The sequence below is a fragment of the Phaenicophaeus curvirostris genome, chromosome 1, assembly GCF_032191515.1.
Source record: "Phaenicophaeus curvirostris isolate KB17595 chromosome 1, BPBGC_Pcur_1.0, whole genome shotgun sequence".
Classification (NCBI taxonomy): Eukaryota; Metazoa; Chordata; class Aves; order Cuculiformes; family Cuculidae; genus Phaenicophaeus; species Phaenicophaeus curvirostris.
In genome coordinates this window covers 13,094,622-13,122,453 of record NC_091392.1, presented here as the reverse complement: position 1 = coordinate 13,122,453, position 27,832 = coordinate 13,094,622, and the positions used below count along the sequence as shown (strand labels likewise).

The window sequence follows — 27,832 nt, the reverse complement described above, 5'->3', positions numbered from 1 at the left end:
GTGATCCAAAGTACATACAAACATATACAACACCTCAGCTTACATTCTAACAGATTCTTTGCTACTCTCTATCCCCTCATTGGCAGGAATTCCCACATTTCAGTTTTAAAACACAAATTTCAGTACTTTCATAAGGTGTCACATACATGTACGGAAAGGCTTTTGAAAGCTCCATTTACTTTACTGTGTGTTTGTATTATGGTAACACAAAATACTCTTCAGAAATCACACAAACCTTTGTGCAGGAAGTACACGCTTCCCCCACCTCCCTCCCCTGCCTTTCTGTCTCAAAAGAGCTTACAGTACAATCATGCAAGGCTGACAGTAAGTAGCAAATGTGGCAAATAAACAGATTACAGTTCTTATTTATTAGGCAAATACTTTCATTCTTTGGCAGCTTTGACTTTAGGGGACCGTTCATGTGGACTCCCATGTGAAGTCCAGTTTGTGCAGTTTGCCTTCTTGAAATCACCCAGATCCATTACACTTCTGAGAATTCATTTTAAAAGCTTTTCTTTGCAGACAAACAATAGTAGACATAGCCAGAGTCCACATTTCTGTCCACAAATAAGTGGTGCAGGATGACACGGAGCAAGCTCTGTCCTTTCCTATAAGCAGTGTTATACATAGAGTAGCCACTGACGAGAAACTGCTTAGGGGTCAAACACTAAACAAGAAGGCCAAATAAAAACTACCGTTCTCAAAGTGGTTCTATCCTGTCCATGATACAAATAATTTAGTTGGAAGAAAAATTCTCTGCCCTTTGCAACGAATTCCCATAGCACTGAGACATTTAATTTAAAAATATGAAATACCTTGCAGAGCATGCCATCTTGGAAGTAAATTTTCATTTTTTCACATACCAGATATAGAAAATGCTTTTTATTTTTAAATGATGACTCCAAACTTTTGTTTCAAAGTTACCAGCACAATAAGTGTGTCAAGTTACATAAATTCTGAATATGTAAGATCTTGCCCCTCCTAAAAGGCACTGAAAGTAAACCAGATGTGTTAAAACACCCTCATTTTTTAATATTGTCTCTCTTTTCTATTAAGAATACACATTAAAGTTTCATAATTTTACAGAAATATTCCTTTACAGTTTCTTGTTTTAACCTCTTTGGCCTATTTCACCTTTAAGAACTCTTCAGCTTGACAGACTGGATCCAGCTTTGGCTTTTGAGATACACTTTGCCATTTTGTGTGTCAGCCTTAATCCATTTGTCTGTTTCATCCTTTTGATTCATGTGACCTGGGGAAGAGAGTTTGGTTTAATTTAATCTGACACAATAAACATATTGTCTTCACATTGCATTTTTTCAAGCTCCCTGGAAACACTTAAGACTTTTATTTGGTAGAATTTATATATTTTTAACAGGGGCTCCTGACATTTCATTCTCGATACAGTTTTTTCCATTATTGTAATAACATATTATGGGAAATTAGGTTAAAGTAATATGTTTTATTATATGGTACTGTAGTTTTTACAATGGGCTAGGAAATAAGCCTACATTAGATATTAATCTGGCTAAGTAATTTGAAAGGTTTTATCTTTGTTGTAAACATGGAAGAGAGACGTAAGACCTGATTTTCCAGATGAGCAGACATGTTGCTCTATTACTGCTTTCTGATGAGAACAGCTTAAAAAAAACCACCCCAAGATGTCGGTCTCTCTCACATGTTTCATATAAAATTAGTATGCAGAGTCACACTCTGAACTTACTGTTGTATTACAGACAAAGGAGAAAGTTCAACTTACCCTCATTTTACAATTAGGAAGCTGAGGCCAAGAGAGAGTAAGCAACCTTCCAAATTTATACAGAAGATATATAACCAAATTGGGAATTAAACTGGGATATTTTAAGTTCTAAATCAGTGCCTTTATCACAAGATCAACCTTCACTGTGTTTTATCTTTACAAAGTATCTTTCATTATTATTTTAGCATTCATGTGGCTGAGTGAATTCTAAGTTTAGATTTAATTTGAGCCTGGAATAGCATGAGGGATGGCAGGAAAGCAGACTCTAAAGCAACTTTGTGAACACGCTCTGCTTTGACCTGTAACACAGCTGAAGTTGAATTTTGGCCACGTCAAAACCAATGGCGAAACTCCAACTGACATCACTGCATCGCTTTCCACAACTCAAGCCTATGTGCCAGAACGTCTCAATAGCCTTTCAGTGCTTTGATACGTCCAAGTGGGATTAGTTAAAGGTTACGGGCCAAACCCACATCAATTCACTAGCAGACTGAGGTACTGTTTATAAGTATAGGATTTTCAGATGAGTCCAACACCAACGGTGTTCTCCCGCTGAATGAAGAGATATTTCAGTGTCCTTTGTTACCAGACTACAACATGTCTTTGAGGATTTCCATGTGGATGTTCTAGTACATTTTCTGCACTCCCAAATACTCCAAGCAGCAGCAGTCTCAGTCACACGCAGTCTCAGTATCATTCCTACCGTAAGGCAGAATCCACAGTTCTGCTCTCCATCTGATTATGGATTTAAACCTATGATGATCATCATAAAGTTGGATGTGTTGTACGTTAGATTTGTTAGCAACTGAAAGCAAGCTTTCCCCAATCATCAATGTGCATTAGTACTGTATCAGAGAATTCAGAACAGATATTAAAGCAAAATCTATCTTTTCAGTAGAGCTAGCCCTTAAAACATTAGATCAGTCTGAATTTTGAACAGGAGGTACCCTCCAGGTGTCAAAAAAATGCACCAACAAAGAAACATAAAAGAAAACTTTAGCTGATACCTTAGCAGAGTTGTAGAGGACTTGAAAAGACAGGTTTTTTTCCCCAAAGGAGAGAGGACACAATAAATGTAGGGCAGAGATATATTTCTAGAAAGTGCCTATTGGAGCGCTTGGTCTCGGTTCCTCTCTCTCTTGTGTTTCTGTCACTATGGCTTGTGCTTCTGTACAAGGAACAAACACTGAAGCACAGAATCAGCCCTGTAATTCAAGCTTCCTGCACTGCTCACACCCTGCTAGACTTTTGCTAAGAAGTTAAGAGTTTTGAAGAAACAGTTTAACAAAAGCTGTTTTAAAGCTCAGTTGTTGTCTGACCTCTGTTTCTCATTTTGCATTTGCTATGTGAGCTTAAAAAAATGTTTTGTTCCTTATGCTTCTTTTGGAGATTTGCCTGTGAAGGGAACGCAGAAAATATCAAACTGCTCGCAGGAAAATGAGTGTCAAGTTCCACTCCCCAAGGATGAAGATCTTCAAACTATTTTAATGTTATTAAGCCAGTAGCAGGTTCAAATAAAGAAATCAAGCTTAAGATATTTAAATAGCTTTGTGCATGAGGTTCTAATCAAGCACAAAGGTTTAGTTGGAAACTCTTTCATGACAGTTTGGTCACAACTGTACTCACTGCTTGTACTCCAAGTACTGTGGGAACACAAGTGGATTTTGAGGGTGACTTTGCTAACATGAGTATATCACAAAAGCCAACAGCCTGCTGTACTGAGAATAAGGGGGGAGGATTTAATTTCAAAACCCATCAGTCAAGAAAACAGCATGAGCTGAGGAGAACACAGATGCGTTGGAATGCTGTGTGGCTACCTTTTCAATGTAATGTGCACAGAAAATGTACCCCGCGGCCTCCCCGCCTCATGTGTGGTGTCTAAATGCAAAGAAAAACTTTGCAGAACTTTAAGCAGTCAATTACAGAGTGTTTATTCGCTTGCCTTCCTGGAGACTGGAGAAGTTTGACAGCTCTATTTTCATATAATGAAATATAAAGAGGAGCATATTTTAAATGTTCACTGGTGGTGCTAGGACTGTGGTGTATCTCAAAAAGGCTGTGAACAGCTCGAGTTCAACGCAAGACGAAACCAATAAAAATCTGTAGGACAGCATCTCATCTAATGGGTTTTATAAAAGTTGGATGAACTTTCAATTTGACTGGAAGGAATGTAATCTTTTCCAGATATACAATCTGGGTCTTTTTAAAGATACTGCTTAAGGCTTCACAGAGGAACAATATTTAGAAGGACACTGTAAAACAAAGCTCTTCCAACTCAATTCTAGTGGCAAGTAGTCAATCAAAATTGTTTCTAGGAAAGAAGGAAAGTTTTGAAGAAGTGCCTTGAGAACAGAGAAAACAGGGAGGGACACAGCAGCAGAAATTGTAACTCTTGGGATCAGAACTCTAAGGCTGAATGCAGCAGACCCAGCTGCACAGTGGGGAGGAGGAGTGCTACACTTGGACAGCTGTTAAGTTTCAGAAAAAACTTAAGTTTCAGCAGATTGCCATAATACAAGCTCTTGCAGCTATTCCCCCTTTAAAGGCAAGTTACTTGCCCCTTCAGCTGTGTTTGTATCTAACCCTGGAACTTCCTGCTGCTAAAAATACAGAAATTACCTTAACATAAACAATACAGGATTTCTGATAACAAAATTAAACACATTCATAAAGTCTTGTGTGCAGAATACAAGGCTCACGCAGTCAGCTCTCTCCTTGCACACTGGCTTTGAAGCAGTCCTACCAGTAAGCCCAGAGCACTTTATAGGCTGCTCTCCCAGTACTACTGGATGAGGAGCCATTGTCTTAGCAGTGAGAAGTAAGTTATTCCTGAAGGTAGGAAACGGGTCTAAATTCCCTATATTCCAGAGGGGAATCCAGATCTAACCTCAGGCAGACATGAAAGTCTTATTATTTCAGCACATGCTTAAGTGAGTGATTGTTGTAAGGAGAAAGCTGCTTCTCACCACAGTCTACCTGGAGAACCAGAGAAGGTGGAAAGAATTAAGATATGACAGACCTGAAAAGTTGGAGATAGAACAGTGGCATTGATGTCCATCTTTTAAAGGCATCTGGTAATTAGACAGGCTGACACCTGGCAGAGGTGCACGAGGAGGAAGGTCATCTAAAGAGTTCCTAGTGATCAAAAGAATAACTGGATGCTGGATCAACTCATAAAGTAGAGGCAACATCTACCTGGAAACTTTTACAGGAGAAAAAGGGTTACAGAAGACAACAGGAGATTCCTCTCTATCCCAAGGATAGACACCTGAGGGAAGGCATAAGTTAACATGAAAGAGCACCATTACCTGTGCATATGGTCACCAGAAAGCATAGCTCCAAGAGGAACACTGTTCAGATGTGGCTCAGCGAAGCTCTAGTGCTGCAGCTGGGGTGGGATTAGTACCAAGAGCTAAAAATCCTGTTAACTGCTGCAACTGTTTTGCAGCTGGATGAAATAGGGAGCAAGAATGCCTCATCTTGGGAGAAGACAATCATTCACAGAGAGTATGTTCTTTCTAAGAGGACAGAAAACACAGAGAGGTTGGTTTTCTAGCTTGAGAAAGTAAGAATAGGGCAACACAATAACCTACAAACTTCCATGGCCTCTGAGGAGCACCTGTGACACTGCAGGACTTACTTTTACCAAGGAAACTCACTCAAGTACCAAGAACCAGATGGAGTAAGTATCTGCCAAAGTCAAAAGCTCACAGCACTAAGCAGATGGATTGCATCAGGTCAAAGGTGGCTGCTGGATATGAACTTGGCACTAGAACAGGGACCAGGGATGGAGAAAGACCTGGAATCAGATGAGTCCCTGGCACCACTCAGAGATGGAAGATTTACATGGTGTTAAGAAAGAGGTTATATTCCAGGCAATTAGATTTGGAAACCAACACCATCAGCTACAAGGATCCAAAGAAAGTCTCTGAATGATTGCAAGACTTTTTCCAGTGAGCTTACAGCCGTCAACACACAAGCTGGCAATGGAAGTGGGTGGAAGCGTGCCCACTGGCAGCATCCATTTAATCCCCAAATTCACCCTTCCACGTGCCTTATAACCTTCCTCCAAATTACTGTGGTGAGGGTGGGAGCAGATGGTCACATCGGCTTAGGACAAGAGAAAACAGGGCTAAAAGCAACCTCCTGAGGATCCACTGTATTAACCACTGTGTAACCCGTATTAGCCTAGCCTGTTCTTCAATGTGCAGTAGTTAAAAGTCCTATGGCCTCACCAGACAAGTGCTTACTACCAGAAAGTTTTCTTACTCTTTAGCTAAGTTTTCTTTACCAGAAGGTCAAATCATAATTTCTAGTTCTATCAATACTGAACAGAGAACAATTCCTTTCTTTCATCTCTGCAGCAATTTCTTACATACTGGAAAAATGCATCTTACCTTCCTTTAGTCTTCTCTTCTTCAGACAAAACCAACACTTTTTTTAGTCTTTCCTCATTAATCACATTGCTAGGCCTCTGATCATGTGTTTTTTGAAATACAGTACTCAAAACTGTACACCTTCCAACAAAGTATTACTAATACCACGTCAAGCCAAGGGATTATTTTGAGTTTTACACAACAGTCATGTTAATACACTGTTTATTTTTTTTACCTGTGTAACATTATTGTTTCCTTTTTATCGATGCTTTTAATGAAACATTCTTCCTCTGGGGGCCATATAGGTAATTATTCCTACCTTTGTACTTAAAACTACTTAAAATGACTTATTGGAAGAACAGCCTAAACAGCATATAAATCAAGGTTATATGAATTTTAACCTTGTCCTTCCACATGTTTGTAACCTCTATGCATGACGCCTCCTAAGCTTTTTTTATGCTTAAATATGGGATATTTTTTAGCTGGCTACCCTTCCTCTTACCATATATAGTTAGTGATCTCCACAGGCTACTCAATACTGCTGATTTAAGATACAAGCAGACCTGGAGACACAAGGAAGGCACAGACATTGAGCAGCAAGAGCTTCCCCTCTTTCCCAAGAAAAGGAAAAGAATGCCTTGATATGATCAGCATCAGAAATTACTGGAGTTACTCAAGCACTCTCAAACTAGACAGCCAAACACTGTCACAGATGGAAGCTGGACCAGCGCTTAGCACGAAAAAACAGGTTTTATTACAGATTTCACCATACCATACATACTACTTGTAAGAGTGCCCACTGGTGTCAATGAAAACAGATGCCTTATCCTCACAAACCACTCTAAAGAGTAAACTCCCTGGCACTGCTCTCTAGCTCCTTCCCTTTCTCAGCAAATATTCCAGTTTTGCAGGGAAATCCCTTCATTTTCTAGAAGGGCAAAACACCTTTTCACATTCTCACCACTCTGCCTGTAGAACACTTACTCCAGGCTTTTATCTCCTTGCTTTGATTATATCTTCTCCATTTCTTGGCTATCTTGCAGACCCCTGGGTGTGACTGATCATGGGAGTGCAGTGTACTGACTTCCCACTTATCCTGGAAACAGGAGCCACGAAGCAAGGCGATGATGTACATCACAGCTGCTGTAACAGCAGCAGGTAAGGCTTTTCTAGACCAGGTCATAGGTGAGGTGCATGTTTATCAAATCCCAGAACTCTACTGGAAGGACTCCTTTCTAACATCTCTCACAATATTCCCAGAGGCAAGTAAAACTTCCTCAAAGCAGCCAGTCCCTGTGTTATCCACATGAGAACTGGACAGATTCTGAAAAACGATCTATTTTTAAACTAAACTTTGAGCACAGAAGCATAAAAATCTGAATTGCCATGACCTTGTGATTTAGAGTTTTTGTCCCAGTTGGCAAAACCCTATTTTTCTCTCCTGATTTTAAATTTCTTTAGTTGCAGCAGCCAACGCTAACATTTTCATGATATAGAAACAGTATTAAACTATTTTTAAATATTTCAGAATCTACTTGTACAAAAAAATCTCAGATATCAACTTTAAGAAGAGATTGTTGAGAACGAGGGTACAAAGTGCTTGGTCTGCAGAAAGAATACACTGTCCCCCCATGTCATAAGGTAAAGAGGAAAAGCAATAAACATCTTCTTTGCCTTGCTGAAGTGCTAGTTTAGCTGAATTTTATTCTGCAGAAAACCCCTTCCAGGGTCTATTTTTCACTCACTTCTGTTATGATCAATTTAGAGGCATGCTTAATAAATTTTTCGTGCAATACTTTTTAAAAAACCTCTTTAAACAACTGATAATCATTGGTCTAATGCTGTTGCCTCTGCACAATTCTTGCTTATCTCCATGCCTTTGGGATATGTATATTTGAGGGTTAACTAATTAGTGGTGCTTTTGGCCTCAACTGCCAAGATTATTTCCACACAGAATGGCGGATTGAAAAATTGCATCCGCTTCAGCAATGACTCTTCCTACGTAAACACTGACTGGACTTTTAAACCAGAGAAGCCATTCAGCTGTGTATATTTGAAACACCCCTCTTATCTTTAATCCTGCCAGAATAACAAGATGATTGACAGACCACCGGTCCTCACTCACTGGGAAATGTGTTGTTTTACTGCTGTGGTGATTCGTTCCATAGAGCCTTGCTGGAATCTGGGGTCCTTCCACAGGTTTCTAGCTTGAGAACTTCTATCCATGTTTTTTATAGAAACTGTATTTAATAAACACTAGAAAATTTAAATGCTAGTTACTGCTCAAGGCAGGAAGAGATATGCCTATACGTTTCAACAGTACTATAAGCAGGCTGCATATTAAAATTATGTACATACACATCTAATGTTTCTTGACCTTGAGATTACCATCTTACATTTTCTTAGGTTTATAACTAAATAAAAACTCAAAGCCTTGCTCAATCTGCTATCATATCAGGTCATACTGACATAACACATTCAAAAACAAAGCTGGAGCCTTCAGACACATTACGTTAACATTTCCTCTTGAGCAAACTGAGTAATTGGTAACAGCAACAGCCTTAACTTCCAGATCAACACGTCCAGAGAGGAGGAGAGAAATACATATCCTGACAATGAATAGTACAACTGTTTTCTAAAGCAGGAAACAGCAAGACTTGGGATTCCCAAGTTCAATTTTAAGTGCATTAGAAGAATGCTTTCAGTAATTGCAGGCACCTCTCCATGTACTCTATATTCTTCCATGCTCCACCTTCTTATGCTCTTGTCCCAGCTACCTCCCATGAACCATTTCTCAGTACCTCCTGCACTGTTTAATATTTCTATTGAGTATTTACAAAATGCCATATACCTTCTTTCATTTCCCACTCCCACTCAACAAAGACAGATAGAGAAAACTTTTCATTATATTTTTAATAGACATTCCCTGGAAATTTATGATACATGACTTTCTAAGCCAACAAAGCAATGGGTCAAATTCAGCCTTGGATTACCTCCCACAAATTCACCGAAATAATGCTGATGATGAATTTGTCCTTAAGGCCTTTATTAGAGAGGCAGTTGTTTGCACTCACTAATCATTTGCCAAATAAAACGAAGAAGTAATCTAGTAACATGGGGAGTACAATGGCACAAGCAAACATTTGAACCTAAAACAGATGAAATGAGAAGAAGCCAAGAACAATAAACTCATAAGGCAATGTAGATGCCTTTCACTAAAGCCAGACAGACATTTATTGGAAGCCAAGATTAGTAAGTCTTACCACTTATAGTTACACGATCATCTTTTGAGGTGCTCTCCATTTCTTTTAACTGGATCTCTGAACTCACATCTACTTTTCTTCCAGACAACTGTAAATAGGCTTTGAGAGAGGCAGGTACCTTGACTGTAATTAAACCTGGTATAAATTTAAATAAAAGCTAGTTAGTTGAACACTGAGATCAAACCATGAAACAGGCAATTACTTAGCTAACTTGAATCAAATCATTAGGGTCGGGTTGGCTTTTTTTGTCTGTTTTTGTTTTAAGAGCCTTAACACATTAACCTCTTTTTTTTTTGTCTTTGAAAGGACAAATGAAATATCTTCATTTATAGCAATGAGAACACTATATGTCACATACAGCATGTATATCACAGCATTTCCTTGACAGAAATGAAAATAAATATTGACATATACTGCTAACAATGGCTCTTGATAGAGGATCTTATTACAGGAATGATTAAAGGAAGCAAATCTAATAGATCTCACAAGTATTATAACCTCAGCTTTATCTTCTAGTTGCATATTTACTGTCCTGGGCAAGGACGGAAGATTGGATTTGATGACTAATCCAGCCACTGCACAGCGCATCATGAAAGAAGAGCTCCTCTGGAACAATGAGACGCTACTCACATACTGTTAACACTAACAGTTGGTTTTTCCTCCACTACACAGTGACAGCTGCTCACATCCTTGAACAGATGCAGTCTGAAAAGTGACTAACCAGTTTAGGCTAGTTCTCATTAAAACACAAACTACAAGCAAAATAATAGCTTTGGTGGCCCAAATAATTCTACCTTTGTAATTAAAAACAGGAATTCTGACTTCTACTTCCCCCAAATGTATGTTTATATGCATCAGACTGAAGACAGGTGCTGGGCCTCCAAACTGTCCTCTTTGATCGTATTTGGAATTACTCAGTCATAATGCTTGGAAGCTGTGCCCTAGACATTAAAACAAAAACCTACCAAAATTCAGAATACACTTTCTGTATACATGCTCCTTAGTTTCTGCTCAGTTCCAATATTCATTTTGGAAAAAAAAATAAAATTTTTCTTTAAATGCATCCCAAAAGGTAAAGCAGAACATAACAAACACAATATTATAACAACTAAGTAGCAGTCAGAAAGCAACCTTAGCTATGTAATTTAAATTCAGCAGAATCGCTTGCCTGTGACAGTCCTGATGAACAAATAACTGTCAGCATAATTTAGGCCCAAATTTTACTGGATGCATAAAAGCCTTAGGATAAAAAAGGAAAAAGGTCTTCATCTTTGAGTCCTCCCTGGAGAGTTGCTCAGTGATGTGACTCACAAAATCCAACACACATGCACTTCATTTATCACGGATGGGACATTTTCTATGCTGCAGCTGTCAGCAGTCACTCTGAATTTACACAGCAACCAAAAACAGAACTTCATCAACTTTGCCTTTACTAAACTACACTGCCAGAAGAGATATCAGACTTTGTTTTGATAATAACATTTATTAAATACATTCCTCTTTAGTATTAAGTCAAAGAGAAGTAACTTAGTACTAAGTGATTCAAAAGGTAACTAGGAAATAAGACAAACAAATGTCTTTACATCAATGGAACTAGAATAGCTTGTACTGAAGAGTGGCATTTCCTTTATCGTCCCTCTGAGTTAACTGCTAGGTTTTAACAGGGCACAGGCATTGCCTTGCAGACAATGAGAGAAGGGTACCAAACACCATGTTCATTTAAACCACCTGAAGTGTCTGCCATGATGTTAAAGTCAAGTATAGAAATGCTGCAGGTTTTTTTGCAAATTTAGCACTAACAAGATGTACTCATGGCTTTGCTATTTGCTATCCTGAAGATATAATTTTGTAAAACTATGAATCCTTCTTTAGGAGTGAGCTTTTAACTAAGAAGTGAAACTCTACTGAGTAATCAGGAGACAAAAAAAAAGGAAGAAAGGCAAGGCAAGCCACCTAATCTCCATTCTTCTGCCTTCTAATTTCAATAGGGGGACATTTCACCAGGAAAGGGCAGGAAAAAAATACAAGCGCATGATGGCTGTCACTCTGCACATACATATATCAGTACCATGGAGTAAACTGTGCTCAAGCTAAAGGAAGATTATAATCCAAGTTAGCTCTGCAGAAATCTGCCAGGTAGACTGCCAGGAAAAAAAGAAAGTATTGAAAAATTAAAAAAACCCTGTAATCCACTTCAGGTATTGTTGTCCCTTACAGAGTTTACTGTATGATAAGTATTTATACACATTTTCTAATAATGAGGTAAAAAAGAATGTAGATAACCAGCAATGACAAACTAATTCTTTCCAGACAGATAAAAAAAAAAACAAAAAACCCAAACCAAATCGTAGCCCCTCTTCTTTTACAGCAAAGGCTGCCACAAAAATTACTTGGTTTGGTTTGCTAACCTTTCTGGGATTTCAGATCCACTTTTCTTAATTGACTGACATAAACATCTATTGATCCATGATGTGTAGAAGCCTTTAGAGTTCCATCTGATGCATCTAAAAAATAAAAAGAAAATAAAAGAACTTGTGTATCATTCACTCTTTTTAAATAAAAATTTGCTAGAATCTGCCTTCGTACTTTTAACTGGTTTTGCCAACAGTTCTGTATTTGAGAAGTTTCTTACATTCATTTACTGCATGTTAAACTTGTCTTCGAAAACCAGGTTTATGAGCAAACTTTATCTCCTCAGTCCAGAATTGCAGCACATACTAGGGTGCTGTGGCCATAGCCCTGCTTTTGTTACTAGGTTTGTAGTAACACGGTCCCAAAGACACTCCCGTCTTTCTGCAAAAATGAATTAATCGTTGTGCAAAGATCAAGCACAAACTTCGAGCACTAACACCTATTTTAGTTTCCAAAAGGGTTCATTTGCTCAGACTTTTCCCGTGGAGAACCCCACCCAGGAAAGCTACCCCATGCAAACAACAAGCAATTATATATTATAACATCTTGTTATGCAGACAAATTGTGTTATTACAGTTTACAGAAAGTCTGATCCACTAAAACTGAATTTTAAATAAATCTTTGATATATACGCAGGAAAACAGCATTTTGTTTTTACCTCAGAATAGTGACATCTACATTTCTTTCTATATCTTATTAGCAGAAATGTACGATGAGACTTTCTCAAGAAGGCTTTCCATTTGTAAAAAGTTTCGAGAAGCCCTAATTGTATACCTGATAAGTAGTTTTTTATATACATGCAACGTATTCCAGTTTTAAATACATTGCTTTTTACAATACTATAGTGAAGTCCTAAGAGTTAACTTTTGAACTACTGAACAGACCTACAGCTGATAAAAATTGCAAAGAAATTATGAAGTAACTGTAGAGAAGCAGAAAAAAATTATGTATGTATGTGAGCAAAAGGCAGTCAGTGAATATCTTTTTAGATATGCTGCTAGGAATGAAAGCATTGGCAAGAAACCTTGAAATACCGACAGAGACTTTTTTTAGTTTCTGATATGTATAGAAACAGTCAAACTTTCAGAGCTAGGTAAAATAACAAAATCAAACCTGAATGGAACTTCCCATGCTAAAAAGTAAAAACATTAATGAGAGAACGCTGCTGATTAATTATAACAAGGATGTCAAGCATTAATGCCTTAAGCTTGCCATACAGACATAGCTAGAAATACACTCGTCTAGAGCTTTTCTGATGCCAGATTTCAAACACAGATGTAGAAGATCAGTGTATCACACACAAAAGTAGGAAGATAGAAAAGGATTGTTATCCAGCAGCTAAAATTGTTTTCGTTGGAGGGGATAGTAGTATTTTTTTTAAAAAAGTAGCCAATCTATATTCAATTGGCTGAGAAACTGAGACCATCTTTGACTAATAAGATAATAATAAGGACTAGAATTGGATGGGAATGTTTTTCCCATCTCAGTACATTGTGTTAAAAAAGTTCTGTTCCACATCTGAAGGAAAAGAAACAAACTCTTTATTAACTGAAATTAATGAAATGGGAAAAACTGTTTGCTTCAGTAAGTCACAACCAGACATTTTATTGGTAACATTTTGAAGTGTTCATAAGTTTGAAAATGAAAGTCATTGAAACAGAAAAATTTTATATGAATCTTTTAAAATTAATTTTGTTGCAGCATTATATCAACAGTTTCATCTAAAAGATATTTTTGCAGATATTCCAAATCCAATTTATAAACAGCCAATCACTGAGACTCCACATAACCTTGACAGAGATTTTGTTGGCAACAGATACAGGAAATATCCAGCCTCTGACTCTTCTGCTTTAAACAAAACATGCAATTAGTTATTTTATCAGCTCTATGAATAAAGTCATCTCCTGTAACAGGACAGCAACCCTCTCCCGGAGGAACAACTGCTAACAGCCTGTACACTGCCACCAGCTGACAGCGCTTTAAAGGGACCAATGCTTGTTCAGTGAATCCTTCCTCTTCCAACCCTTCAAATGTAAAAGCAGCTCCTGCGAGATTCTTCATAGTGGAAAGATGCCTTTTGCAAATCTGTTAGCCTCATTTGAGACTAAAGAGAGAGTTCCTTTCTAGATTTTCAATTTTATACCTACCATTTTGGCTCCCAGGGTACATCACTAAATGGAAGTTTCTTATGGCAGAAAATACAGCAAAGTTTCAAAACCATCAAGAACCTCAGCAGCAAACACTAAAGCTGACATTACAATACATGTTTAGCTTTTATCATGAAACGTATTTTATGGAAACAACTGAATATGATTTATGGAAAGAATGTTATTGATACGATATTAATGACAAATCACAGAATGACCAGGGTTGGATGGGACCTCTCTGAGATCAATCAGTTCAACCCCCTCTGCTAAAGCAGGTTCATCTACAGCAGGTGGTACAGGATTGTTTTGAATAACTCTAGAGAAGGAGATTCCACAACTGCTCTGGGCAGCCTGTTTCAGTGCTCTATTACCCTCACAATGAAGAATTTTTCCTTCATGTTCAGGTAGCACTTCCTGTATTCCAGTTTGTGCCCATTGCCCCATCCATGTCCTTTCACAGGGCACCACTGAAAAAGAGTCTGGCCCCATCCTCTTGACAGCTGCACCTTAGATATTTATTAGCATTGATAAGGTTCCCTTCTAAGTCTTCACTTCTCCAGGCTAAACAGACTCAGGTCTCTCAGCCTCTCCTCATAAGACAGATGCTCCCATCCCCTAATAGCCTTCGTGTCCCTCCACTGGACTCTTTCCAGCAGTTCCTTGTCTTTCAGCAGCACATCTCTTCTCATTGGCTTATCCATCACTTGCATCAAAAAGTTATCATTCATGTTCTGCAGGAATCTCTTGGACTTAAGCGTGCCTGGCTGTGTTGTCTTTCCAGCAGATATCAGTGTGGTTGAAGTTCCCCACAAGAAACAGGGCGTGTGATAGCGACGCTACTTACAGCTGTCTGTAGAAGGCCTCATCTAAATGCTAAGATACAAATAGTAATGCCAAGAGACTTAAGGTTGTTCATTACTCTGCAAAGTCTACTAAAGATGCTGTTCAAGTTTTGTGTCCATAACTCTAAACAAATGAGAAAGGGGGGAAAAAACTACCATAACTGAAAATAGATTAAAACCAGCAAATATGAGGTTATATAAAAAAGGCCAAATTTAAATAAATAAATGTATAACTTCACCGTGATAAGCCTCTGACCTATTGCAGAAAAAAACGCATCTTCCCCTTCGAATATCTTTCCATGCTGTTTATATTTATATCTATGCATCTTCTTCCACAGACTATATCATACTGTGTTAATAACCTCTGCAAATCAATTAGCTATAGGTCTCTACTATTTTAAATGTTTGAGAGACTAATGGGGTGGAAGCAAAAAGGACTTGGTGGACACCAGGTTGAACATAAGCTGGCAATGGGCCTATGCCATAAAGAAGGCCAATGGTATCCAGGCTGCATTAGACAAATCATTGCTAGCAGGTGAACAAAGGTGATCCTTCCCTTTATTCAGCACTGGTGTGGCCACACCTGGAATATTCTTCACCATAATGGTTATCAGGCACTGGAACGGGTAACCCAGGGAAGCAGTTAAGTCACCATCCTTGGAAGTATTTAAAAGGCTGGTAGACACAGTGCTCAGAAATATGGTTTAGTAATGGACAGATATGACTGAACTGTATGATCTTAAAGGTCTTTCCCAACCTAACGATTCTATTGTGTTCAGTTCTGGGCTTCTCAGTACAAGAGAGACATGAACGTACTGGATAGAGTCCAACAAAGGGTACAAAGATGATAAGAAATTGAAGCATCTCTCATACAAGGAAAGGCTGAGAGAACTGGGACTGCTCAGCCTGGAGAACAGAAGGCTGAGAGGATCTTGTACATATCTTGGTATGTTGGCATACCCTTGCATATAGTCAAAAGCAGTCTGGCCATGGTCCTGGGCAACCCTGTCCAGGTGACTCTTCTTGGAGGGAGAGTGGACCAGATGCCCTTCAGAGGTCATGTTCATTAAACTTCATGCTCTCTTTACTAGGATTTACTTTTTATTACAGATCAAAAGATAACATCCTCCTTTTAACAACAGGATTTGGGGATTTCATTTTCATGGTTTTGAAATTCATAGCTTATGATGGTTGTAATAAGAAAATGTTAGCCTTAGTTTTAGTATGTTTAAGGAGAATGCTGACTACTGAGGAAAAAACCCAACAGGAAAGGCGCTTTGGGTTCTGCATTCTGGATGTAATAAATAAATAGTAGTCTACAATACTAAACACAGCCTTGTATTATAATATGCATAGAACAGAGTTCTTTCATATCATAGCAGCTTCTTTCAAATAAAGACAAATACATTAGTCTAACACTGCATAAACTCAAGACTGGCAGATTTGTTCTCTTGATGTAAACCCACCAAAATTTCACCTTCATCAGCCAAATTTTTGTAGATTAAGAGTGGCAGATGTGGGAAATGTATGTTTGAAATATAATGAACAAGCCTGAAATTTACAGGATACTGCACTTCTTAGAACATACCTAATGTATATTAAATAACTGTGATAGGAGACATACGAATTTTGGATTCAACTATCAAGGGCTTTCAGTACACTCCAACTAGTGAGAGAAGGAAACAATTTTTCAGAGAAATCAATTATTTTTTCACTTGTGGCATCCTATGAAAGGCTTCCAGACATCATATCTGTAGGAAAATACTGCCTGTTAGAATTTGTTAGAATTGGATCATACTTGGATGTCTACTTATATTTCTGCTGTCTGGAATGCAGAGTGGTTAGCTCTATATTGGAACAGAAGTATCCATTTCTTGATAAAATGGGCAGCATAGTCTCCCATTTTTCTGCTACAAATAAACAGATATTGACAACTGTAGCAAGGTGTACATTCTACAAATATAAAAAATATATCTTACCAAGAGTATGTATCTGATCTGCTTCCAAACCAATATAAACTTTTATACTATTGTAACATCCAGAAATATTAGTGTCTATATGAGATGCTATAAAACATACATGACATAACATCACCAGAATTGTTTATTGCTAATAGAACACGTACAGAAGTAAAAAAGCTTATTCCTTTAAGCTGCAAGGAAACCCCTACTGTTCTCAGGCAGCAACTACTTTTTCTGTATGCTTTGATTTTAAGTAGTTCCTCCAGGACATAAGCTCTTTCCAGAACACTATATAATCTACATTCCAAAGGACACAAAGAGAGGGAAGGGGAAGATGGGAACAGACTGACAATAAAGCCAAGTAGCAACTCAGTAGATATTAACTCATAGCAAACTGATTATTTTTTTAGAAACTTTCATTTTTCATAAGCTGGTATCCGAGGGATTAGAAAAAGCAGCTGATTTCAACCTACCTGGAGAGCAGCGCTCTCCATATATAGGATGGTGTGGAAGAAAATATGGGAACAACAGGAAAAATCGTTACAGGTCTGTCATCAGCAGAACACAAAAGGTCAAGTTTTGAGACACAAGTTTGGAAAATGAAGGACACTTTAAATGAGAGTCAGGACATTAACTTACTTCAAGCATATGGCAATGACCAGATCAACAGAACTAATTGTTATTAAGAGACAAGCATGGGTGTGTGTTAATTTTTTAAGTTACTTAAAGAGCTATACTTTATGAAGTACAGTTGATGCTTTTAATCGAATTCAGAAGTGAGGTCTTTAATTTAAAAGTAATCTAGATTGCACACTGAAAACTAAACCTTCAAGACAAACTCACAGATCCAGCATTACTTCTAAATACACTAAGCTGTTCATTGTTTTATTTTTCAGTTATCCAAAACTGTCTTAAGCATCATAATTGTTTTCTATAATTTATTTCTTTCTTAAAATAAAACTTCTGTGTTTTGTCTCAGTACTAGGAAATTGCCATATAACAACACTCATCGCAATGAGTTGGACACCTCAGTTCATTTTCATGTCAAGACAATACTCAAATTGGTTTTGAGAAAGCTGAAGCATATTTAATTGCTAGGTTTCAGTTGATTTAAGACAATGAACATCACAGCAAATCACTGAAGCCTTTAGGTCATCTTCAGTGGGTTGTGGAAGAAAGAAATTAGCAGAATAAGGCAAACTGACACCAACATATTTTTAAAAAAAAAAAGTTTCTATGATCTCAGTTCTCCCTGCTGCCCATAAACTGGTCAAGGTTGTTTCCTCCCCTCTGAAAAAAAAGCAACCACCATAAGCTTTATCATTACTGACTATATCAAACAAAGAAGATTCATTTCTTCAATGCATAACTGGGTTAAACATAACTAAACCAGTAAGGACAAACTATTTTTTTTTTTGAGCTGGTAGGGGAAAATTTGGCTTGGCAGCAGAGTAAAGAATACATGATCGGACCATACCAGTAACATTGAGAAATAAACAAATTCTGGCAGGACTGAACATGAGCCAGTAGTGTGCCCTGGCAGAAAAGACATCCAACAGTATCCTTGGCAGTATTAACTGGAGCACAGCCAGTGTATCAAGGGAAGGGATTATCTCACTCTACTCAGTACTCACTAGACCACACCTAGAACACAGCATCCAGTGTTGGGGCTCCCCAGAGAAGGGAGAAATCAATAAAATGAAGTGAATTCAGCAGAAAAGCAGTCAGGGAATTGAACACCTTCCCCATCAGGAGAGGCTGAGGGATGGCAGCTTGCTCAGCCTGAACAACAGACTGCTTCAGAACCTGACAGCAGCTTCCTAGTATCTGCAAGGAGGTGATCAAGAAGACAAAGCCAGGCTCCTAGGGCATGATGACAGCCTGACAGACAACAGACATAAGATTAAAAAAAAAAAAAAATCAGTCTGGATAGAAGGGAAGTATTTTTCATTCTGACGACAGTCAAACAGTGGAACAGTTTGCCCAGAGAGGCTGTACAGTCTGCACCCTTGGAGGTTTTCAAGGCCACAAGATAAGACAAAAGAAATTTCAAGGCTGGCAAGGCTTTAAGCAAGAGTTTGGAGACAAGAGACTGCTTGAGCAGAGGGCCTGGCCAAAATGACCTTCAGAAGTCCCTTTCAATCTCAACCATTCTGTGGTTCTTCAACATTCTCAGGACTCTTGCAGCCTGATTAATCAAGATCTAAGAATAAGAAACTGTTGATACAGTCACTTGTATTTTTCCCCAAAGTATTTTGAAAAAAAAATCAGCACACTCAACTATGTTTTAGCTTAACTTGTAAATAAATCTCTCAAAAGCTAAGAATAAATCCCCAAAGTCTAGATATGAGTGCACTTTTTTCAGTTAACTGATAAACTTCCCTCTCTCCAGTGAAATACATAACTATATACCTGCATGAAAACCCAGTCAGGGGAGTTGGAAGATCTGAGTTGCTCTTTCTATTTCTATCAACAAATCCCTGTCAAGTCTCTGACAATCCAACAAACTGTCTTGTGTGAATTTCATACACAAAAATTTTTCACTTATAACTTCCTATTTTCTTTCACAAGCTGTTAGAGCTAAGCCATTGGATCTTAGAAGTCATTTGTCTTTGTATAAGTCCATACATATCTAAAGGCTGTTTAATGGTCTTTAGGAAAAGACTGTGTCTAACAAGTGCTTTCAGAGTTTAAATCTGAAAAACACAGTTTATTCAACTGTAAGATGTGTCTTAATGTTTAAGCAGAACTTGGCTAATTAAGGAAAATAATCATCATCTGTTGATGGAAAAAGCTACCTCCAGTGTTAAGAAGTCTTTATTTAAACACTCCTCATGTTCTACAAGTTTATTTAACAGAAGGAAAAACAGACTAGCCAGCTTTATTTAATTCTGTGGTTTAATGACTAACTCATAAGAATGTGTACAGCATTCATTTTCCAGGAATGTTAATATAGATCACTTAGAAACATAAGAAGAGTTGTAACAGTACAGATCGTCCCTGAACAACGCTTACTGAGTGACTATGGTTATTACCACTAACAGAAGTCTGTGAGATTTGGGCCTGTAACTGAATTTGTTTACTGAAAGGGAAATCCTTCAATGTACATTCAAGAGATACTGAGCATTGTCTACAATTCTATTACTTCAATTTTCTGTCACAGAAATAACCAGAATTTGAGTTTCTCGCTTCTGTGTTGATGTACTATAAGATCATACTGATGCTTAGTGAAATAGTTCTTCACAATGAGGGTGGTGAGGCACTGGCACAGGTTGCCCAGGGAAGTTGCGGATGTCCCACCCCTGGAGATGTTCAGGGCCAGGTTGGATGGGCCTTGAGCAGCCTAATCTAGTGGGAAGTGTCCCTGCCCATGGCAGTGGGGTTGGAATCGGATGATCTTTAAGGTCCCTTCCAATTCAAACCATTCCATAGATTCTATAATTTTGGAATAGTTGTTTAAATTATCACAAGCCTTGCCCCCACCCCCAATACGCAATACACCAGTGATTAATGCTTTGTGATATAAAAATTAAACAGCTAATTAATGATATCTAAGCTAATATAGAGAAAAAGGTCAAAGGTAAAATGATTGCATTTGATGCACGTTTAGTCTTTTCTTGTGTCTTTTTACCCCACCTCAATCTAAAAGACGACACCTAGAGTCAGTCTAAGTTACGCAAAGACCAGTGGGTATTGTGGTACCAAAAGCCAGGCAGAGTGCCTTGCCAGCTGCAAAACATGGACCGTCAGGCTTGGAAAGGATCTCCTTCAACTACACAGCTACCAGTGCTAGTCCTTGGAAGAAAAAAGGGCAGAAACATCTGTGAGACATCACCTCGTTTTTAATTCCCCATGAATATTTAGCTTTTAGAAAGAAGAAGGGAAGCGTGAGAAAAGACTTATCTCAAAAGGAAGGTAGAACCTACCTACTGTGATATTCCCTGTTTTGGTCTGAAGGCTGGTGTTACCTATAAGGAAAAAAAGGGGGAAAAATGTTAATAACATTATTTATCTGTTTTCTGAAATTATAACAAACTGAAGTAATGTGATACTGTACAAGGGCTTTATAATTGCAGTAGTATATCTGATTAGCATATAAAAGCACAATAGCATAAACCAGTTATACTGCATGAGTATTATTGCTTTATAAACAAAAATCTCAACACACACGGATGACACTGAAGTGTTTCCAGACAAGAAAAACACTGAGTAAAGCTTAAGGACAGACTGGATGTGAGGGAAAGAAAAACAGAGTCATTGCAAGGATAAAGCAAAATATTTTCTTATTTTATTTTGGGCCATTTTTTTTTAATTGCTCTGATGCCTCCAACAGCAACATGAATTACTTAAGTAGTGTAATAGGTAACATCTAGAGTTTATTTCTTTTACATACGTACATACATACCCGGCCTACAATAGAGTGGATTTTTTGCTTTACCATCAAAGTATTTGCGGGACTCACTGAACATTACCTGCTCACTCCAAACTTACTCTTATCTGCATGAGAAACCCTTGTCAATAGTTTTCATTGACCTCAGTGATACCTGAGTGTGTTGGACATACCGAAGAACATCAAACAAAAGAATGCATAAAGCATAAAATCTAGAGTGGTCTCCTATTGAACTTGCATTACTTTGAGCAGGCGATTTTTAAAGCCTTGAAATCTCAAAATACATACTTGCCCCCCTTGCCTAAGAGAATCTAGAAGGAGGACAGATGTACCTTGTAACAGAAAAACCACCTATAATACTAACAGTTTCATAAAGTTGGGAGAAAATTCCATAGTTCCATGTATGTTACACGTTTAACCGCCTCACAAAATATACTTTAAATTAAAAAACTAAACCACAAGATGGTATTCCTGCCACTCCCTCATTCTCCCAGAAGGATAATAGATTGGAAAACAAGGTTGATCACAGTGATTTGAGTCTAATTTATCCATACGAAGTATTCACAAAAATTTTCAGATCTTTCAGAAGAAGACTTTAAAAATAATCAAGCTCTGATCCTATCTTCTGTAATTACACAGTAGTAAACAACTATTAGGGTAGAATGCATTCCACTTTATGTGGCCAGTAGTGTTGTTCTTAGTGGTCTGAGGGCTGAAAACTAGAGAAAAGCAGTCTATCATCAATGGTCCTAAATGCATCATTTTGAGCACGTACTGTACAAAGTACTTAGGTCCTGAAAATCAGAGTGAAAATAAAACTGTATTTCAATGAATTTGAAAGATGTTTGGCTTTACTGTGGGCCGTTTTGAAAAGGCACACTACAATTATCCTACCTTTTTCTCCATTTTACCACGAACAGTACTCATTTTTGTACAACCTACAAAAAGGCCCAGGGTTTTGTCAGCTAGCAACTCCCATGGAGCCAAAGACAGATTATACTCTGTCTGAAAACAGCCCCTAATTCACAGCACTTAACTTACAATTTTTAAGCTAGCCAAATATTTTTTGGACACGTCAAGGGCAAAGAGAGGAAGATGTGACTAGAGTAACTACTAGTTTGATCATTATGTCCAACTGACTTCAGCCTTTACAGTGTGCTACTGTAAAGTCCAAATATGATACTGTTAACAGAATATTGATGACAGTGGCTTAGTGTTTCTTTTTTAATGCTTCTAAAGAAATACTTATAATTTCTAACATATACAAGCTTTGCTTCTCCATAAACATTATAACACTTCAAACTAGAGTATTGCAAATCAGGATTAGTATAGGAGCAGAGGCTCAAGATGGCTTTTGGGATATAAAAAAGGCATCACTTTACATTGTATCATTTCCATTTTCATTTTTTTGTGAAGGTGGCAAGGTTATTCTGATGTTATTCTGAAAAAGCAAATAAACCACCATTTTACCATTTCAACTTCGTATTTTAAATTTGTATCAGAGTAGAGACATGCCTATAAAGGAACAAAAATAAACTTAATTTTTATAATCATACTTCGTATACAGTAAACTCCAGAAGCATAGCTAAAATTTACAGAACATAAATTGGTATACTCAGATTCTTTTCACAAGGGATTACAGAATGCCATGCTCAAGTATCATACCATACTACCTTCAACACATTGCAGATTTTCTACTTTGGCTTATTCAGGTCACTGACATGATAAGGCAGTTATATGTTCACCTTTTTATAAATTTATATATTTACATGCTAATTAATATACACTTCAATAACCATGTTTTCCAGCATGATTCCCTCACATAACGGAATAATTACTAGACTACAACACAAGAAAAGGTAAAAAGCAAATATGAAATCCTGTGTGAGACAAATCAACCCTATAAAGTGATAAAAGTCGAGTGCTCACTGTGTGCAAAGAAGCTTTGCAGGCAAGGACCTGGGCATCTTGATGGACACCAACTTCAACATGAGTCAGTAAAGAAGGTCAACTGCATACAGAGCCGTTAGACTAAGAGTACAGTCAGCAGGTAAAGCCCTCTTCCAAGACTAAATTTGGATTATTTTGTCCAATTCTGAGCTTCCCAAGTAAGACAGACTGATGTACTAAAGTGAGGCCAGTGAAGGGATTTGAGAAGACTAGGTGCCCAGAGCACACTACAGATGGTCAGAGGCAGACTTTGTTCTGCTTTAAAAGAAGGCAGCTGTGGATGAATGTTGTGGTCTTCAACTACCTAACAGGGAATATGGAGAAAAGAGACAGACTTTTCTCATGGCGATGCAAGAAGAAGGGATAAGAGTTACAAGTTGCCATAATGGAAATTAAAAAAAAAAAAAAAAAAAAGTTCTTTTCCCACCAGAAGGATAATTCAGGATAGGAACAAATCACCCAGAAAGGTCAAACAATCCTCTGTCCTTAAGAATATTCAAAGTATTCAGAGCTCATCCAGACAAGGCCATGAGCAAGTTTGATCTCACTGAGCCCAACTTCAGTATTAGTTTGGACAAAATGTGCACAGATGTGCTGATTTTATGCCAACTATAATATCATCATACTGTCAGCAATAGGGAAACAGAGGGCTTAATTGTCCAGGAAACAATCTGTCCTAATGTTTACGACTACTAAAACTGAGCTACCTCATGAGCTAAGACTAACAGTGGAAGTAACCCATTTTTTTCCTAACATAAAATCATAATAGGAGTTTATTTTTTCAACTAAAATGTGTGTGTACATATATTCAATATAATAATTGTAAAGATGTTAATGGTATTTGTTCTACTAAAATATGATTAAGGAGTATGATGTCTTGCAGAAAATATTTTTCTGAAAAATAGACTAGAAGTACCAAGCAAATGTTGAAGTGCAATTGTTTTTAAAAGAAACAGCTAAAATAATGCTAGGTGTTCCAGACCCATTTAGTAGAGCTCATGAAAATAATCCTGATGTAACATAAGAAACACCTGCACAATTTGAATGCAATTCTATTCATTTTCACATTGCTCTTCAGCTAAATGATGATGAGGCATTACTAAGGAAGTAAATCACTAACTACAATGGTGATTATTTCATTTTTGTACCAAGAAAACAAAATTAAACTTCTGGATATTCACAGAGGCATGAACATGCTCACAAACTGCTCATCCCACAGTATCATTATATTGAAGTTAGAAAAAGCAAAGCAAAGCAGCTTATTAGACAGAAGTACCAGTAACAATAACATCTACATGTTAAAAAAAATGCAATAACAAGAAGAAGAAAAAAACCCACCTTATTTCCACCTATGCATGCTGAATTGAACTTTGCCTAACAGGTTCAGAAACCAGCCTTAAATTTACTGTAAACAGACAAATTATTTGCTCCCTTAAGGAAGAAACAAGAGTCATTTCTCAAGCAAAGATGACAGCACATAATTGCTAAGCAATGGCAGCAAATTGTTGTAAGGCATATAGCTGGAAATCTGGAACTCTGACTGACCTCTTTGTGCATGCTCCAGTTTGTTTTACTTAATGCTGCCACCAGAAACACGTTACAGCACACTCTGAATTCAGTAGGAATTTTATTAAATTAGAAACCCATATTAGATTCCAACCTTAACTGCTGTCTACATAAAAGACACCATAGTTAATTTGAGTTCAAGATAAAGGACATGAAAGGGTGCATGGATTAGATGCTTCCTTTCCCCAGTTGAAGAACAGAAACTATCACCAGTCTATGCCATTATACAGACTATTTCTGCTAAAAAATTCTATATATGACTGAGTTCTACCATGGTTGTTACTAGATGCTGTAAGAGTTACTTCTCCTATGAAGAAAATAAAGAATGGAGAGATGGGAAAAGAAGCCTCTTTACCACTTTCAGTATAATTTTCATGGCTGAATTTTAAAATATTTTGATACCCTTAGTACATGTGATGTTTCTTTTCTGTAACACACATTTTTTTCCTATTTCACTAGTGTCATTGGAAATCTGTTTTCAAAAATTCATACAGTATACTATATGGTAAATTATTTCTCATCAATTTAGTCTCTAACAAACACAGAAATGTTCTGTTAATATACTGTGCACAGGTAATTTAATTATAGCATATAGTGTTAGGGGCCTACAGTAAAGATGGAGAGGGACTTTTAAAAAGGGAGGGACAGGACAAGGGTGAATGGTTTTAAGCTGAAAGAGGAGAGATTTAGATTAGACATTAGGAAGAAATTTTTCAATGTGAGGAACTGGAACAGGTTGTCCAGAGAAGTCATGGATGCCCCATCCCTGGAGATGTTCAAGCCAGGCTGGATGAGGCATTGAGCAACCTGATCCAATGGAAGGTGACCCTGCTTATGGCAGGGGGCTGGAATTTGAGGTCCATTCCAACCCAAACCATTCCATGATTCTATGATTATTCCATTTGTTACTGCGCACATTATGAATACCTTCCAAGCAGCTAAATTCATTACACTATTTCTTTCTTACCATGAATACTTCCTAGCAGAATATCACCCGCTTCTGAAGACAGTGATGATGTTTCTGCATAGAGATATTTAGTTTTCAACAGTCCATATTCAGTAGATATGTTGATGGAGGTCCCTTGCAGCTTCTCTATATTCACACTCTAAGAGAAATAAACTTAAATAAACATAATGGAAAATTTGTCACCACAGTTTGAAAAGGCAGAGGGCAGTAACATTATTAAGAGGTGAAAAAATATGGAAAGCAGTTGTTGGTGAAGAACAAACAAAATCAAGTTCTTAGTTAAACACTACAAAAGACAAAACAAAAACCCTTTTCATCCCAGAGCTCTGACCAACAAGTTAGTAATTCTTTACAACATTCCTATGAATACATCACAGTGATAAAGAACCCAAATAATCACAAATGGATGAAAGGAAAACTTGAAAACAAAACCACTTAATTTTGAAAAGTAAAAATAAGAAAGTGTTAGCTTTAACAATGAAGACTTAAGAATTCATAGGGCATTATGACACTTAAAGCACTTGTAATCAGTTTTCTGCTACCACATACTAAAACACTCACTGTCTATGTTATTAATTCATATAGCTATTTATTCAGATTTTTAAGTGGCTCACTTTGTACACACAGTTTTGGTGAAGACTGGCAAAAAAATCACAGCAGCTCTTTTTCTCATAATTGTTCACAATATCTTAGTTATCCAGGCCTCTATTCTTGATCTTAAGCCTCTAGCTACACAAAGCCTTAAAAAATGAGGGATAAGATCTCCCTTTCTACTGCTTTCCAATAGAAATGGGGAGAAAGGATAATATTTGAAAAATTGCATTGTGGATAGATTTGGGGAATAAGAGGTGATAGGTGAGATAATCTATGTACAAGTAACCAGTCATGTGACATAACCTACCTACCTGAACAAAACAGAACAAATCATGTGCTTGTGCAACTACCATATGCACTTCATTCTATTCTTCCTCAGTTAAACTTGATTTATGATGGATTCATGCAATAGTTCATATTTAACTCTCACTCAATTTGTTTTTATTTTGCTTACACAGACTCTAAGTAAATCACACAAAATGCTTATTCATTATATGAAATTATATATGGCCTTCTAGAACAAAATGATCCTTATGTCAATTTATTGTTAAAGCTACTTAGTCATTTTAGCATTGTCATCTTGTGGATAATGAAAGCACAAAAAATAAGAATACTGACTCTTCTGGTGATCTATTGGACAACAAATAACCGAGGGATGAATAAGTAAGAGGTATTCTGACAAATGACAACAGGTATTGCACAAACTCCATGCTGGTTCAAGAGGCTGGTTCAGTATTGACTATATGACAGCCAAATATATTGTGACCATACCAACACAAATATACTGAGCTTCATGCCATCTTTACACCTTAAGTCACAAGATTACAGAATGGACTCTTGTCTTATTGCCTTGACATGATGCTCCAATCCATAGTAGGTCTCCAAGAATGTAAAAAACTACATTAACCTTTAAGAAAATCCAGTGTTCAAAGTGCTGTGCTACAGTTACAGAGAAGTGATAATCAATATCTACAATCTCTGCAGGTGATGCTGCTATGCTACAGAATCTAATCAACAACAATAAATGGTCCCACTGACTTTAAGGCATAATTTGTCATTACTGAAAGTGACAGCTTCAATCTTTTGATGCTTCTAACAGCATTCTAACAAGCAGAGACCTTAAACGTAAGCTTACATTGCATCTGCCCTAGGAATGTTTCCCACGGAGTAAATGACTACTCTGTCACACAGGATGGCAAAGTGTAAACCTGCTGTGGCACATGGAGAAAGCAAAAAGTAAAAAGAAAAGCCACTGACATTTTAGGCTCTATGATGTAAACCTCTTCCAGAGAGAGTTAAGTGACTTGCAAAGAACCTTTACAATTTTAGCAGGGCCACCATTGCTATCAGCATAATTAAAGTACTTCCATTTTATTCCTGCCCTGCTGTTAAAGTGTGTCTCGCTATCTCCATAGTTTGCATGCAAACTGGCTGCCTTGCGGCATTCCTGAATACAAAAATGAAAGCCCAACAAGCTACATCAGTTACTGTGGAATGCAAGCATTGATGCTATTCAGATATTTTCATTATTTAAATACTACAAGTGCTTTATTATAAACAAGCTCACGTACCAACTCATCTTATTTACCAGCCTCAACTGCCTTT

General features: G+C 37.4%; 1 protein-coding gene across 2 annotated transcripts in view; it reads right to left on the bottom strand.

Moving 5' to 3' along the window:
* Positions 1-347: 347 nt before the first annotated feature.
* FAM185A (family with sequence similarity 185 member A) overlaps positions 348-27,832 on the bottom strand; it is a 43,105-nt gene continuing 15,620 nt past the window's right edge. Inside the window, exons 4-9 of one of the 2 annotated variants that reach the window (XR_011339475.1) lie at positions 25,634-25,772; positions 20,687-20,728; positions 11,807-11,902; positions 9,399-9,533; positions 5,068-5,277; positions 1,151-1,252 (exon numbers count right to left, since the gene is read on the bottom strand). Coding sequence is in view for 1 of the 2 variants with exons in the window: in XM_069881287.1 (XP_069737388.1) it covers positions 1,137-1,252; positions 9,399-9,533; positions 11,807-11,902; positions 20,687-20,728; positions 25,634-25,772 (528 nt within the window). In the remaining variant the exon portion in view is untranslated. Of the gene's footprint in view, positions 1,253-5,067; positions 5,278-9,398; positions 9,534-11,806; positions 11,903-20,686; positions 20,729-25,633; positions 25,773-27,832 lie in introns of both variants that reach the window. The other variant, XM_069881287.1, reaches the window with a different exon arrangement.